The sequence below is a fragment of the Sinohyriopsis cumingii genome, chromosome 18, assembly GCF_028554795.1.
Source record: "Sinohyriopsis cumingii isolate HCF-2022 chromosome 18, ASM2855479v2, whole genome shotgun sequence".
Lineage (NCBI taxonomy): Eukaryota > Metazoa > Mollusca > Bivalvia > Unionida > Unionidae > Sinohyriopsis > Sinohyriopsis cumingii.
In genome coordinates this window covers 63,999,125-64,015,166 of record NC_142978.1, presented here as the reverse complement: position 1 = coordinate 64,015,166, position 16,042 = coordinate 63,999,125, and the positions used below count along the sequence as shown (strand labels likewise).

General features: G+C 35.9%; 1 protein-coding gene across 2 annotated transcripts in view; it reads left to right on the top strand.

Moving 5' to 3' along the window:
• Window positions 1-14,958, top strand: part of LOC149776792 (uncharacterized) — a 74,296-nt gene extending 59,338 nt beyond the window's left edge. For both annotated transcript variants that reach the window (XM_089941482.1, XM_089941481.1), the window contains exons 15-16: window positions 1,593-1,850; window positions 4,460-14,958. In XM_089941482.1, the coding sequence (XP_089797608.1) occupies window positions 1,593-1,850; window positions 4,460-4,633 (432 nt within the window). In that variant the 3' untranslated portion in view covers window positions 4,634-14,958. The remainder of the gene's footprint in view (window positions 1-1,592; window positions 1,851-4,459) is intronic.
• The last annotated feature ends 1,084 nt before the right edge of the window (window positions 14,959-16,042 follow it).

The window sequence follows — 16,042 nt, the reverse complement described above, 5'->3', positions numbered from 1 at the left end:
GTGAATTCAGACATGAATAGTTTTAGATTAATTTGTTGTGATAAATCAAATAACTCTGGGCACATCACCATACTCCAGGCCATTGCTACATTAGCACATTTCAGACTACAGGCACATCAACCTATTCAGACTCAGTGCCACTGGATATCAATTTGGACTTTTGATAGAGCTTTTAGGACTTTATTTCACAATGCTAATGTTCTTTTTAAATTTTCACATTATATTCTTGGGGAAATAAATTACTTGTTGAATTTTACACAGCTTCTTAGTGTTTTCAACTTTTCTGTTCGTTCTTGACCATAGAGCTGTAATGGATGAAAAGATGCTACTTAAATAACTCTTGCTTTTGCCCTTTTTTAAATAAAAAAAATGAATTTTTTATATCAATAAAGTTGGCACATGGATTTATCTTACCATTGACTGTGACAAGTTGTATAATTTTTTGCCCATGATATCAGGTTCATGGTCCAAGACCATGACCAGAAATGTTTTCCTGCATTTAAGGTATCTTGTATATATGTTAACTGAGACATGCAAGAAAATATTTTTCTTACTACATTGGACTGATGAAGTTCTGAAGGATATCAGAGATGGTTCAGTACTCTACAGTTAAAATGAAGATGTGCTTTTATCCTGGATTCCTGGAGCATTGGACAGTAGAGCATTAGTCCTTTCAAGGGACTCTTGTGTGTTTTTTCCCGTTTCTCTGGGGATCCAGCAGGGGTCTTGTGGGAAGATGCTTAGATGCAAACAGCATGAAAATGATTTAAGCTTCACTGCAAACATTGCTCAGTAGCAATAGTCAACTAGTGGTCTTTTTTGCAGCTCTTCTTTGTTACAGCATTATACTACTGCACAGAAATACAGCTATATGATCAGAATAGTATAAAGGCACAGCTGAATAAGCCACTATAGCACATTTAATATACACTGTCAGCAGTTTTGGGTTTCCTATAACTTGTTTCATAAAACAGTAGACTATTATTATGGCTGAATTAAATAGTGGCTAATTATAAACAAATACAGATCATTGCAGTGACTTTCTGCAATGCCCCAAAAACCATTTTGAGTCTTCTAGTTAATGTGTTTTGGAAAATTGCTTATTTAGACATTTTCTTATGGGATCTAATGTAAGACTGCATTGTATCAGGAATTGCATTATAGTGAAATACAGTATAATGTAGAGATGTTGGTGGATTATTTTATAAATTTGATGTATTCATTTATCACTAGTTGCAGATAACCATATAATTTTTAGAAGTGAAAGCTTAAGTGCTGCCTTTATACTTAAGTGCATTTGTTGATCAGTGTTACTGTTAGCCAGCTCCTCGCAGTTTCCTTACTGGGGGTTGGGGCTGGTGCATAGATGGGATTGGGTCTTTTGATGAGCACAAGAAATAAAATTGTGATCCACCCTGTTTTTGGCACTTTAGAATAACCTCTTAGGATCAATAGTTACCAAGTATTTGCAGTTCTTTTCTAACATGGGAGGCATTATTCCAAGGGTGAATGACCAAAAAAGAAGGAAAATAAATCTTTTTTTAAAAAGATCTATTTGTTGTGTAAATGAATTTTTGTTGTTGTCATTATAGTTCCGAAAGAAGGCTCTAAAGTTTGCAAAAAGCTCCATTCATGACTGGGGACTATTTGCGCTGGAACCTATCGCAGCAGATGAAATGGTTATAGAGTACACAGGATCAACAATACGCCAGTCTGTGGCAGACCTTAGAGAGAAACAGTACGAGGCTAAGGGTATAGGCAGCAGCTATCTTTTCCGTGTGGATAACGAGATTATAATTGATGCAACAAAGACTGGGAACCTGGCTAGATTCATCAACCACAGTTGTAATGTAAGTTCTTTCTGACCTCCTTTCTCCAATGCAACAGGTGTCAGATATGTGAGATATAAAAAAAAGTAGAGTGTGAAAGTGGCATCTTTTCTATTGACATCCTGGATTAGTAAATTCATCCCTCAGTCTTCTTCATCTGTTAAAGCTGGTCAGCTGAACAATTACTAAGGTACCTTCATGTTCATGTAGCTGGTTCATCAGAATTTCTCAGTAGCAATAGCTGGCAAATAGATGTAATTACGAAATTGTTATATTAAATCACCTGGTCATATATTGAGTCACCTGGCTATATATTTAGTCACCTGGCCTTATGGCCAGGTGAGCTAATGGTATGACTATGAAACCATGCATTGTCCATCAGCCTTCTGTCATCATTGCTTTTTTCAGTTTCTTCACATAAACCAAACAAAACTTTGGACCATATTTGGCATCAATCATATTGTCATTTTAATTTTGTACAAATATTATTAATCTGTCATCATATACTTTTACTATAAAAAGCAACATCTTTAAACCAATTTTCTTTCTCCAAACTGATGAACATCATTTGACCAAATTTAACAGAAAGCATCTTAGAATGAACTTGAAGGCTTTCATATTTGTCAAAAGCAAAGAAGAATTTGACCAAAGGTATTCTTATATAAAGTCTTTAAGATTTATACAAATGATGCTGATACAAAATCTCTTATGGCCACCATTACCAAATTTTTAAAAAAAAACAAACTTTAAACAACTTTAAAAAACCCAACCCCCAGATAACAGAATTTGACCAAATTTGACATTAAAAAATATCAATCTTGTTGAACTTTGGCATTAAGAATACAAATATGATATTTTAATGAGTGCCAGTGATAAAATTTTTTAAAATTATATCCCAAAATTGCTCCAGAATTGAAGATCAGAAGATAAACTCACTCTTTAGCACACCCTCCCCCCCCTTCATAGGTTCGCCTCACTTTCAATCTTATTAATATAATTATTGCCGATTTAAGAGAGCAGTAATCTTGAGATGGTATACTATGTTGCAAAAAATTATTTTTTCATCATATAATTAACTATTTTATCCTCAGTGACCACAAAGCAAGTCCAATTCATCAAATGCATCACTCTTGGTTTTTAAAATTGTTGGCAAGGTAGAACAGGGGAAATGACTTTGTAGAGATGTGAATGGCATCAAGTTAAATTTCTTTGCAAAATCTGATTTCCATATCTGAAAGGTAGTGAAGATTTGTATTTAGATACTGGCAGAGATACTCGTGATTAGATATACAAACTTACACTTAAATATACAAACCTATAATTAGATATACAAACTTGTAATTAGATATACAGACATGTAGTTAGATACAGATTTGTAATTAGATATTTTGTAGTTAGATATGCAGACTTGTAATTAAATATATGGACTTGTAGTTAGATACACAGACTTGTAGTTAGATATACAGACTTGTAATTAGATACACAGACTTGTAATTAGATACACAGACTTGTAATTAGATACACAGACTTGTAATTAGATACACAGACTTGTAGTAAGATATACAGACTTGTAATTAGATATACAAACTTTTTAATTAGATATACAGACTTGCAGTTAGATATACATACTTGCAATTAGATATACAGACTTGTAATAAGATATACAGACTTGTAGTTAGACACGCCAACTTGCACTTAGACATACAGACTTGTAATTAGATACACAGACTTGTAGTTGGATATACAGACTTGTAATTAGATATACAGACTTGTAATTAGATATACAGACTTGTAATTAGATATACAGACTTGTAATTAGATACACAGACTTTTAATTGGATACACAGACTTGTAATTAGATACACAGACTTGTAATTAGATATACAGACTTGTAGTTAGATATACATACTTGCAATTAGATATACAGACTTGTAATAAGATATACAGACTTGTAGTTAGACACGCCAACTTGTGCTTAGACATACAGACTTGTAATTAGATACACAGACTTGTAGTTGGATACACAGACTTGTAATTAGATATACAGACTTGTAATTAGATATACAGACTTGTAATTAGATACACAGACTTTTAATTGGATACACAGACTTGTAATTAGATACACAGACTTGTAATTAGATATACAGACTTGTAGTTAGATACACAGACTTGTAATTAGATATACAGACTTGTAATTAGATACACAGACTTTTAATTAGATACACAGACTTGTAATTAGATACAGACTTGTAATTTGATATACAGACTTGTAACTAGATACACAGACTTGTAATTAGATATACACTTGTAATTAGATATGCAGACTTGTAGTTAGATATGCAGACTTTTAATTAGATATACAGACTTGTAATTAGATATACAGATTTGTAATTAGATATACAGACTTGTAGTTAGATACTTAGACATGTAGTTAGAAATACAGACTTATAATTAAATATACAGGCTTGTAGTTAGATAAATAGATTTGAAGAATTTAAGACATACTTATGTGAATATATGTGGATTTTAGTTCAAAAGTTTTTATATGCTCAAGAATAGGATTTTAAAAGATAAGCAGCAAATTTAATGAAATTTCTCACTTTAATACCAAATTTTGTTTTATTTTACAGCCTAATTGTTATGCCAAAGTCATTACTGTAGAGTCCCTAAAGAAGATAGTAATTTATAGCAAGAGAGACATTGATGTTAATGAGGAAATCACATACGATTACAAGTTTCCTCTTGAGGACAATAAAATTCCTTGTCTTTGTGGAGCTCCAAGTTGCCGTGGAACACTTAACTAGATCTGGTGTTATCGATCACACATATTCTTCATCAGAACCAGTATTGCCTGTCATCCCATCTCAGTGTCAACTGCATTTGCATTTATTTGCTGGGGAATATCAAGTCTGCATTTTTTAGTCATCATCCTGTGTAAATGGCAACAGATGTTTGGGGGTTTTTTTTTGTTTTTTTTTAGGCTGCTCTTTTCATTTTCTGTAATTGTATATTCGGTCTGCTGAAAAAAAAGAGATTATAACTGTGTCTCAACTGCAAATGCAAGTATGTTACATGAGGTTATTTTTTGTGCTCATAGAATGTTGGATGATATATAGATTTTCTGTTTTGAAAGTGTTTTTCATAATCAGATAGTGACATTATTGCTGTACAGCAAAAGAACATTTGACTTCAGTTAATTTTAAAACTGAAACAGTATGTGTATTTGAGTTCCATAATACCTTGCAGTTGTGTGCCTCTCTTTGTGTGTGTGTGTGTCTGTATCTGTGTGTGTATGTTTGTGATTCCACCTGAAATATTTGAAATCACTCTGGGTTTTTTCTCTAAAACTTTGTACATATTTATTTTGAACAGATGTGCAGTATTCTTTTTGCAAAGTTAAAATAAATCTTCATTGTAATATGCTTACATTTAATAATTTTCTTGGAATAAAATTGTTACAGTTTTTATTCCAGAGTAAACTTTGGTCATTGAATTGAGTCTGATGGTCAGTATTGTGCATCAATATTTAGGAGCTCAAGAGATTTAAGAGGCCAAACAAATGAATCAATTTTTAAATTAAATTATTCTATCTACATCCATTTTGTAATTTAATCACTTTCTATATGCAGATCTTGTGTTCCAGTGGTCAGGAGGCCTATGGTATTTTTTCTTTATGTTTATCTTGCCCTGTAGACCATTTAAAGTCACTAGCAGACAGTTTTTAGCTAATTTGGTCATTAATTTAGTTTTGTAAATGCCAAGATGGAAGCTGGTCCTCTCAAGTCAACAAAAATGTACTATTTCAACAAATCATACAATGACAAAATCAGAACAGGAATTGCTAATGTCAGTAGAGTTGTGTGCCCTTTTTATTATATGTCTTAACTGTATTTTCTTCTTCAAATATGTTACCCAATCATAATACCTTAGGAGAACTATTACTACCTCACAAATCCAGCCCTCCCAGATAATACTTTTAGCTAAAGGGAGCTAAAAGTTGTTTGCTGGCCTATGTGGCGGTCAGTCATAGTGATCTCCCTATAGGTGACTTAGCGGCAAAGCCTAAGAACCTATCAGTCACTACTTTCCACTAGTGCCAAGGAGCATGATCTCCTCAGGAGAGACCTCGCAAAAGCCAGAAACTAAATGGAAGATATACCACTAGAAGTTTTTCACTTCGAAGGAAAGTATACTATATTTATATTTCCAACTTTTTTCTCTTTTGATCACGACAAAGTTCTGACTTTACAAGTTGCTAAAACTTTGTCGTTGTCACACATATAGGTACTTGCACTGGGAACCTAAGCGACTTCGCTTTCAGTACAGGATGTAATTATTTTATACATACAAGTCTCTAGCACTTAAAAAACTCCTGTATATGTGTAATTCCATTACGAACAGGTACATATCGGTGAGTTTCTATCCAAGGCATTCATAGCATCTGGATGCAAACTTTAATGTACTTACTTTTACAGGCAGTCTCTGGGCCTTTTTCCCTACAAGTATTGCTTCATAATGGATATTGTTGCACCTACTGTGTACGTCTCTTTAACATTACCTCAGTTCTCTTTTACTTGAGGGTTATTTGTGTGTAATGTAGACACTTGTGTACATTGCTGTATTTCTTCTGCTCTGGTCAGACAAATACAGGTCAGCACTCTATGCATGGTTTATTCAGTCTCCTGCGCATGCATGTTTCTAAAGGTGACACTTGAGTCATGTTTATCTGTATAAACTTTAAATCATATTTATCTAGCACTTAGTCGCTCGCACATATAGCCTATGCAACTTAGATTTGGGATACATTATGTTGATGTGTGCATGTCTTTATGCTCTTATGAAACTCCTTATATGTATCATTCCTTCTTTTCTTTTATATACGGGTGTGTTTCAATTACCACAATATCTTTAACTTGGAACTCAATGCCTCAGTGATTCTACCTGTACAGGCTGTCCTTGACCTTCCCTACAGGTAGCATTATAATTGAGATTGTCTGATATAACTTTTTCCAGGTAACTTTAATTTGGTATAGCTCTCCTCCCACACATTATTCAAACATCACACGTGCAGGCTCATAGGTTTATAAACATGTGGTATTGTCATTAAATTTTACTTGTGTTCTTCCTTGCTTTATTAGACTGTCTGTTATCAGTTTCTGGGTCACCCTTTTAATGATTTAGGTTAGCAAAGACATTGCATTCTAAGACAGGTGCAGGGCTGCAGTTTTATATGTTTTGCTCTATTTTGTCTTACAGATTAGAACTATGGGCAAAGTGCAAACAACACAAAGCTCAGGAGGAAGACGTCACCATTCTGCATGCTGACATTTCCTCAGTGTGAATTATGGCGAGAAGCAAGATAATTCAACTTTCCCTTCAGCCACAAAGCACTAGACATTGACTATTTGAAACAGCTCCAGCACCCACATCACCACCAAAGGGCTCAGCATTTTTGGAACTCCCTCTTCCTTGCCTTCTCGGGATTTGACTTGATTCGTCATGCGGAATAGTGAGGAACAGAGCTAAGAAATAGCAAGTTCCCTCAAATTCAACAGACCTACAGACAGGTTACATGGATAAAATATACCATAACCTATCCCAACTGATGATCCTAACAATATCCTCAACACATGGATTTCCATTGCGACCGGCCTAGGCCATATACTAGGTATCCTGAAGGACCAAACATTATTACAGGCTCAATCAAGACAGTCTGACTTCCAGTACATCGAACCCAACGTTTCCAGACATGTACAAGGACCAGTCTAACCCTCATACCCCCTCGAGACACTTATTGGCACGATACAATGAATACTTCCTTGCACATCAACTGATGTTGCTTCGCAGTTTCTCTACAAGATGACATGACAAGAGACTCTTTACCCAGCAACTGTCCTGAAGCCACAAGTATCTAATTCAGGACAATCAAAGAGTTTGGTGAGCGACAGACCTCGTCACTCATTACGAGCTAAGTCTCAAGCATTACAGGGGACCTTAGCCTCACCTCACACAACCAAGATGATGTTGCTTGTTCTCCAGTACTGTCATCTCTTATACAATATCTAATGGCATGGGAAGATTCAGCCTCCATTGAGGACATTTTATTATCCCCAGAGTTTTGTCTTCCTCCTCCCGTTACATCAACAACCAGGACCAGAACTACATCATTCCAGCATCTGTTGATCTTACGATGGAATGGAAGAATTTGACCAGTTACTTTCACATTCTGGGAGAGTTGCAGATGTTCTGACCCACCTTCATCATCAGTTCATCAGCGGCTCTTCCTTTCCCCGCCAACCATTCTTTCATTCAGAACCCCAGCAGTTGACAGTGATATCACAGCTTTGGGGATGACACAGCCACACTCCATACATATGGATTGGATGGCCTTTGTTGACACTCCAGTTAGTGAGCTCTATCGTTGCGATGACTTTGTTGTTGGACTTTCATTCTCTCTGGCTACCTTCCAACCGACAGAACATAGCTTATCTTCTACTCTGATTACCTTAGGGCATGCATGGGAGTCATTCTCAAGAGTAGCCCGAGTACTGAGTGGAGCTGCTCGACACACTTTGGCCAATGACATAAACACAGTTGCCAGTCCAATTGGTGGAACGTAATTTGGTGCCCTCTGCCTGCACTTACCTGAAGGACTACTATATGGCCAAGCTAAGAGCACAGCTGTTATCCTCTAACCTTCTGTTTAATGTCCCGAAGGATGATGTCTACAGACAAGCCAAGGAGACATATTTCCCTCCCTCCCACAAACATGGTGTCAGTATAGGGATAGTATGGGCCACTCATAGAACGTGAACCTCTGAAAGCTGTCATTTCAAAGCTTCACCCATTGAAAATCAGTTTTTTTGCATACCAAGTGGATATAGCACTGAGAGGGTTCTATCTTTTCTTCCACATGTTTTCTTGGTCCCAACGACAAATGACTTTTTACGTCTGGTCATCAGCCTAAGCACCCTCAATCCATTCATCCACACCACTTGGTTCCACTGGGAACACAACAGCGCATTTTGAATGCCATCCATGAGGGAGATTTGGCCATCACTGTGGACTTAGATGGCACATACTTTCATCTCTATTCATAAGGCTCCCAGGACTTTCCTGCTGTTTTCCTACAACATTGTATTCCATTTCAGGGCACTCCCATTGGGGCTCAGCATTGGCCTCTGTGTCTTTAGTTGTCTGATGACTCAAGTAATGGTGCATGTGTGGATCATTTCTACGGTGGCAACATCAAGTATCCTGGACGTCATCCTTCAGCAGCATCAGTGAGTTAGCTCTAACAAAACATGATAACCCTTGTTACCAATCTGGACTTCTCATCAACAAGGAAAGATCTGACCTAATACCATCTGAACAATTTGTTTACGTAGGTATGGAGTTCGATACACAGGCAACATATTTTGTCTCCCTTAGGCTCGGGCATTGAAATGACGCATGGTAGCACCTTACTTTCAAGGAAGTCTATCTGCACTGGAATCCCTTCACCTACTAGGCTTGCACAGCAGACCTAAGTTGCCTTATACCGCATTGCTACTGCTTCTTCTGCATGAATGGAGTTCTCAAGTTTACCCAGTGGATCATCTTCTCTTCATAGACACCCAATTGAGGCACCATCTGCAGAATTGGGAACAATCTAACTTGGCTCAAGGCGGATATGCAGCTACATGTCCACCCACTTGAGATTACAGTCTGTACCGATGCAAGTACAGAAGGCTGAGGAGCCTGCCTACTACCATCCTTTTCAGAATGCCAGCTGTGCATGCTTTCCTCAGGAACAATATCTTTATATCAATAAATCTGGAGAGTACAGCCATTGTGAAAGTGTTGAACTGATGATAGGCATATTTGCTTGGCAAGGGAGTTCTCATTCTGTCCAACAGCTCTACAGTGCTGACTTATCTGAAACAACAAGGAGGAACCCAATCCTACCATGAGGGTTATCTCCAACAGCAAGGAGGACACCAGTCCCCAAACCTTTGGATCATGGATTGGGACTTTCTGAAGTGGTATTGTCATCAACCAAGCCACATGTTTCACCATATCTCGGGATGACTCAATATACTGGCTGACTCTTTGTCATGGAACATTCAACTAGTACAGATCTGTACCCAATGGGACTTGTAGTTGGTGGGCCTGTTTGCAACATTGTGAAATGCCAGTCTCCCATCTATTGTCTCTCACAGCCTTTACCCAACAGATTGGGCAGTCGACACCCTATCTTTGGATTGGACCAACCTGAACACATACATCTACCCTCCAACACCTCTGATTCAAAAAGTGATACAGAAGGCAAGGGAATCAGCTTGTCACTTCACCCTTATCACATCACTCCAGTGGGAGGAGTTGAGGATCAACAACCTCATCAATCTTGCATCGGGTACTCAGGGAAAATTCTGGTTTTCCATCATCTAATCAGACAACTACAATGGCAGTTGTTTCATCCTTATCTGGAGCTCCTGAACCTGCATGTCTAGATCATCTCAAACAGACCCTCAGACTTAAAAAAATCTTGCAACCAGTTGTGGAGAGAATCGCTCAGGTGTGACAGCCCTCCACTCTGAAGGCATATGAAGTCAAATGGCGCATTTTCACCCATTGATGCGCAAACAAACATATCTTGCCTCTCCAAGCATAAATAACACAGATAGCTAATTTCCTTCTCTGGCACTTCAAAGAGAGCAAGTTAGTGCCGAGTATGATCAATGGTTAATGCTCCATGATTGCTGACAACTTTCATCATCATGGGAGAGAAGATATCAATCAACCTTCTCTCCAACTATAATCGTGTGCCCAAAGCCAAACCTATCTTGGGTATTAACCTGGCTGGATAAGACCTTTTGAACCAGTTTCAAGGGCATCTCTGGGTCTCCTTTTCCTACAAGACCAGCTTCTTCATGGCATTCGCGACTGCATGCAGAATTTGTGGAATACTTGTCCTATCATCAAACCTGAAATTACATGCAAATTCCAATAAGATCAGTCAGTCTTATTCATGACAACATCCTCTTTCATCGCTGAGAACCATCTCTCCTCCCACTGGTAACTAAACTTTTGTCATGAACCCTCTGTCTCATCTGGACACATCAACTCTTTAACAAGACCCATACCGCCCCTTTCAGAGTGATACTTTGATAAGAATAGAGCTATTGTGTCAAGGGAGATCACACCTCTTTCTTGTCCTCATAAAAGGACAGGAGGACCTATCAGAACTATCACATCCTGGAGTAAGGGGGTTATTCACTCAGCATATAGGGAAATAACCCAGCTCATTGAGCATATTATACACTTCGGCTCACAGGGCTTGAGCAGTTGCCACCAACCTAGCATCAGACCGGAACTGTTCACTTACTGACATCATTCACGCTGTGGGATGGTGATCAGAGTCCACGTTCTCTAGCTTTTGTCTCCACAGTCTATCATCCCAGAGGGCCCAATTCAATTTTGTAGGACCTACATCCACTGCTCAACAGATCACCCTTCCAGATCAATTGACAGCTTCTCAAGAAGCATCTTCATGACTCTATGCTGAATTTGAGGGAGCAAATAATTCCTTTTTGAAGCTGCGCCCCCACAGATGGAGTACCTTCTAGTTGGTTTATCTAGAAGCTGTTTCAGTACCCTAGGGGACCAGAAATGATATATCCAGGTTAAGGGGATGTATCTCCCTCCACCTCTTACCTAAGGTATTATGATTGGGTAACTTGTTTGAAAAAGAAACCAATTTTTCCTAGTATATTATGTTTCTTTGAGAATACTGATCCAATAATAATATACATACACCCTCCCAGCCTACCCACAGTTACATCTATAAGAGAGCTTACCTTCTGTTCCATTTGTAACTAATAGGTTCTTAATCTACGCCACCAAGTCTTATACCTTAGGGGAAATCACTCTACCTGACTGCCACATAGGCCAGAAGACATCTTTTAACTCCCTTTAGCTAAAAGTATTATCTGGGAGTGCTGGATGTGAGAGGTAGAAGTAGTTCTCCTAAGGTATTATGATTGGGTAAGCATTCTCGAAAAAAGGTATTTTACTAGGAAAAATTGGTTAGAGTCAGAAAATTACTTTAAGTTCTGGAGCACTCTTGACATAATATTGTCAATTCATTTATTTTGACAGTTTTGCAAAATTAACATTTTTATTGATATTTAAACTCATATATTGGGGAAGAATTCCTATTTTGAACATGTATTATTTTTGTTGGGGCTTATTTGCAGATATATCAGTTATCTATTGCAGATTGTCATGACTTATTGAATTCTGGAAAATGAGATTTTACGGGATACATTGTGAATAGGAATTTTCTTTGTTGACACAGATGGGGACCAAAGTATTGCAGCACCAGTGTGGTAGACTGGTACATACAGTGTAGCTTCTGCATGTAAAATACAGTATATGTTTAACAAGAAACCAGCTGATCACATTAAATTGGAAAAAAATTGCAGCAATTATGCAATAAAAGAAAAGATGCAGATAATTCTTAAATAGCAATGTTCATGGTTTTGTGCTGGCCAAAATGTTTAAGAAATTCAAGGTTCTTGAATTGGAAGAATGGATTTACCATATATTATCACAGACTCTTCATTGTTTTTGTGTACAGGTGTATACAAGATGAAGATGCAGTGTGATTGCATAGGTTCAAGGCCATAGAGAGCAATCACACACCCTGGGGTAAGAAACACCCTGGCCTCTCCTAGTTCTTGTTCAAACAGAATCTTTCTTGTATAAAATTAATATATATTCCCGGTTGCCTCTCCCCTCTTGTTGCCACTGGGTTTATTACTTCTAACAAATGGTTTGTATACTATCTCCTAGGGATGGTCAGCCTAGATTCTGCCAAAATTGGAATCCTGATTAGCATGTTCAGGAGTTGGCATCATGGTATTTTTGGGTTATAGCAACAATGAAATCCATGAAAATGTATACCAGGCATGTGTAACTTCCTTCATGGTCTGTACAAGCAATTTTTAAAAACCATACCCTACATTATAAATAAGTATACAAAACCAGGTTGTGGGCCGGATCTGGCCCTTGGACGACTGTGTGGTGCACATGTGATGTATTCCTCATGACAAATATGTGAAGTCTTAGTAGTTTAAAGGTACAATCAGGGGTAAAGCTGTAGTTATATATTGGGGGAATAATAAATATATACAATGAAAGTTTAAATTGCAGTTTTGGTACCTTTATTTTAATAATGCAAAAACTTGAACATGCAGTTTTAATGCATTTTAAGTAAAATGAAAACCATTTTCTTCTCAGGAAATTTTTTTGGCAGTAAAATGCATTAACCAACAGACATTTATGATTGAATGATGAAAGATGAATTATTTTTAGGACAATTAAAAAGGTAATGAAATTGAATAATTCTGGGGTCATAACACATTTTGATTATAACTAGGACTTTGAATAAAATTTGTTGAAATGTAATATTAGAGATGATTATTTTCCTCAGGATTTAATATTCATACAGAGGAATGTGCATAGATACAACTCCTTTTGATTTCATTGCTGAAGCTCTTTGAATAAGAAATTTATAATTTTAAAGAAATTTAAGGTCAAGTTCAGACTTTTGATCAGGATTGTGATAAACTTCAAATATGGTGGAATGGTAAATTCTTGTTATAATTTTATAATTTTTTTATATTTTCTAAAATTAATGACTATGGAATGGAATAATTGTTTGACTTAAAAGATTTTAACATGATTTTTAAAGTTGAAATATTCTCATAAGAAATACTTAGGTTTTCTAGACTTTTATATGAATTTTCTTCTTGCAAACGTTATAGGTGAATTGTGTGCATGTTGACAATGTGGTCAGTTTATCCTGTTCAGTCTTTGTCCAGTTACCTCATTAATGCTTAATGGTATTTAAATGGGGAAAATCAAAGGTATGGATCAAAGTAATTTATTTATCAGTTTGACATATGTGCAGAATATTCTTAAAAACTTAATCTATGATAATACAGGTAAAATTTGTGTGCATGAATTTCATGTTTGACCTTTACCTAGTTGGTCTGTAGGAAGCATACCAAACCCATGTACACCACAAAACCAATTAGTCAACTGAGCTTGGTGCTTATGGGTGAACCAAGTAATGGTCAACCTGACTTTTACAAAGCTCATGCCTATTTCTCATCAGCGTGTCATCCTCTGTTATTACTCCGCTTAAAGAGTACAAATTCTAAATTAATGTCCATTTTTTTTTTTTTTTTTTTTAAAGAGACATTAAGTAAGGATGGAGAGTTTATGCCCCTCCATAAAGCACCATGTAGAGCTACCATTGCATATATGTCTGTCCATTTAAGCCTTGCCTTTTGATCACTATGTTGGGGTACTTGTGTTCACTGGTAGTCTTGTTTTATGTAGCTTACATAGTTAATATTTTTGTTTATAATAACAAGTTTTTACACAAAGATCTATCTTTACATAATGTGCTGAATTAAGAAAACGTGATTATGGATATTGCTGTATTTTGTTGTGCGGTGGAGCTCACATGGAAAATAAGCCCATTATAGCCATCAACTATTTACAACTGTTTATTTGGAATCCCACTAAGTTGCATCAATTATTATATTAAAAATAAAATTCTTGCAAGCTGTGTGTGTGTGTGTGTGTGTGTGTTCTGAGACACATTTTGACTTTTCCTAGAGTTATCTCATTGACTTTAGTTTGACTGTATTTAGTTAGATATTGTCCATGGCTCACTTTTCATCATTTTGTTTTTATACTTTTGAAATTGTCTTCTCTGGTGTCAGAAATTATTATCATATTGTGGAACTGTTGGGATACCTTGTCATCCAACATTTAGCTTTTGTATAGTTTTGCAACGTAATAGAATCCCATGTATATTGATTGATTTAATAATCAACATGCATAAATATTGAAAAATTGTTACTGTAAATTACATCCATTGTAAAATGAGATTGAAATGTATATATGTACAGCACGATGACAGTACATTGTATTTTTATGAATACGCGCACATTGCATGGTCTATAGTGCTAATAATTATCAGGTTTTATGTACCAGTCACATAAATTCATCACATTTGTGCTAAGTTGCCCATTTTAATTCATCTTACCAATAAATTAGATCTCAAATTTGACATCTGCTTCTTCTCATATGTATAATTTTGCCAGAATTTATTTGCCATAAAATCTATAGTTTATTTGAACACTTTTTTAAAACCAGGAGCAACTTGGTTTTTAATCTAAGAACTTTTTATTTTTAAGTATTGGTTGAAATATAATCTTAAATTGATACACATACAGATATATATCAGGGATCCTGAAATTCTGGTAGCTCTTATTGGACATATTTTCCACAGAAATTACTGTGATTGTTGGATATTTTTGAAAATGACCATAAAATCATGCAAAGAAGGTGTAAAAAGTTGTAGCAAATAAAAAATAATTGATATACTTAATTATTAAATGTACTTGAAAATGTGCCATTTAGTGTTAAAGATTATCTGTTGCTTCTATTTTAGTATCACCCATTCATAACACACTAATCTTCAATAAAATCATTTATAAATGAGAAATCATTCCTTTTAAATATTCTTCTAAAAACAGTATTTTTTGCCAGTCTTCCATTTTTAAATTGTTTCATTTTACTTGAACAGTCTTATTACATTGAAAAACTCAACATTTAATTGTTGATGAGCATAACCAGCACAGACTGAAAGTAAAGTTTTATTTTCTCAGTTTGGGTGATTATAATAAAAGTTGGTTGTTGTTACTAGCATCTTTTTTTTTGGTTTAACTAGAGTCATATTCACACACACACACACACACACACACATATATATATATATAGTTAACAAACTGCCAAGTCTGATCTATGTTAACAAACTGCCACATATTTAAAAGTACATGATGTGAGATTGATTATTTTAAAATATCTAGTATATACCCGGGGGCTGTCATTCAGTTGCAGTGGTTTATTTGCTTCCATTTTTTGTGGGGTTTTTTTTTGTTGTTGCAGGACTGATAGTTAGTAGCAAGGAAATATCTTTACTGAAAGCCAATCTTTGAAATTTACATCAGTATGGCTTACTAAAGAATAAAGTTGCCCTTCTAAAAAACCTTTTAAACAGCTGACTTACTTAATGACATCTAAAGAAACAACGTTTAAACCTATTCACTTTTGAATTTTACTTTGTTCAAATATTAAGATGTTGTTTCCTT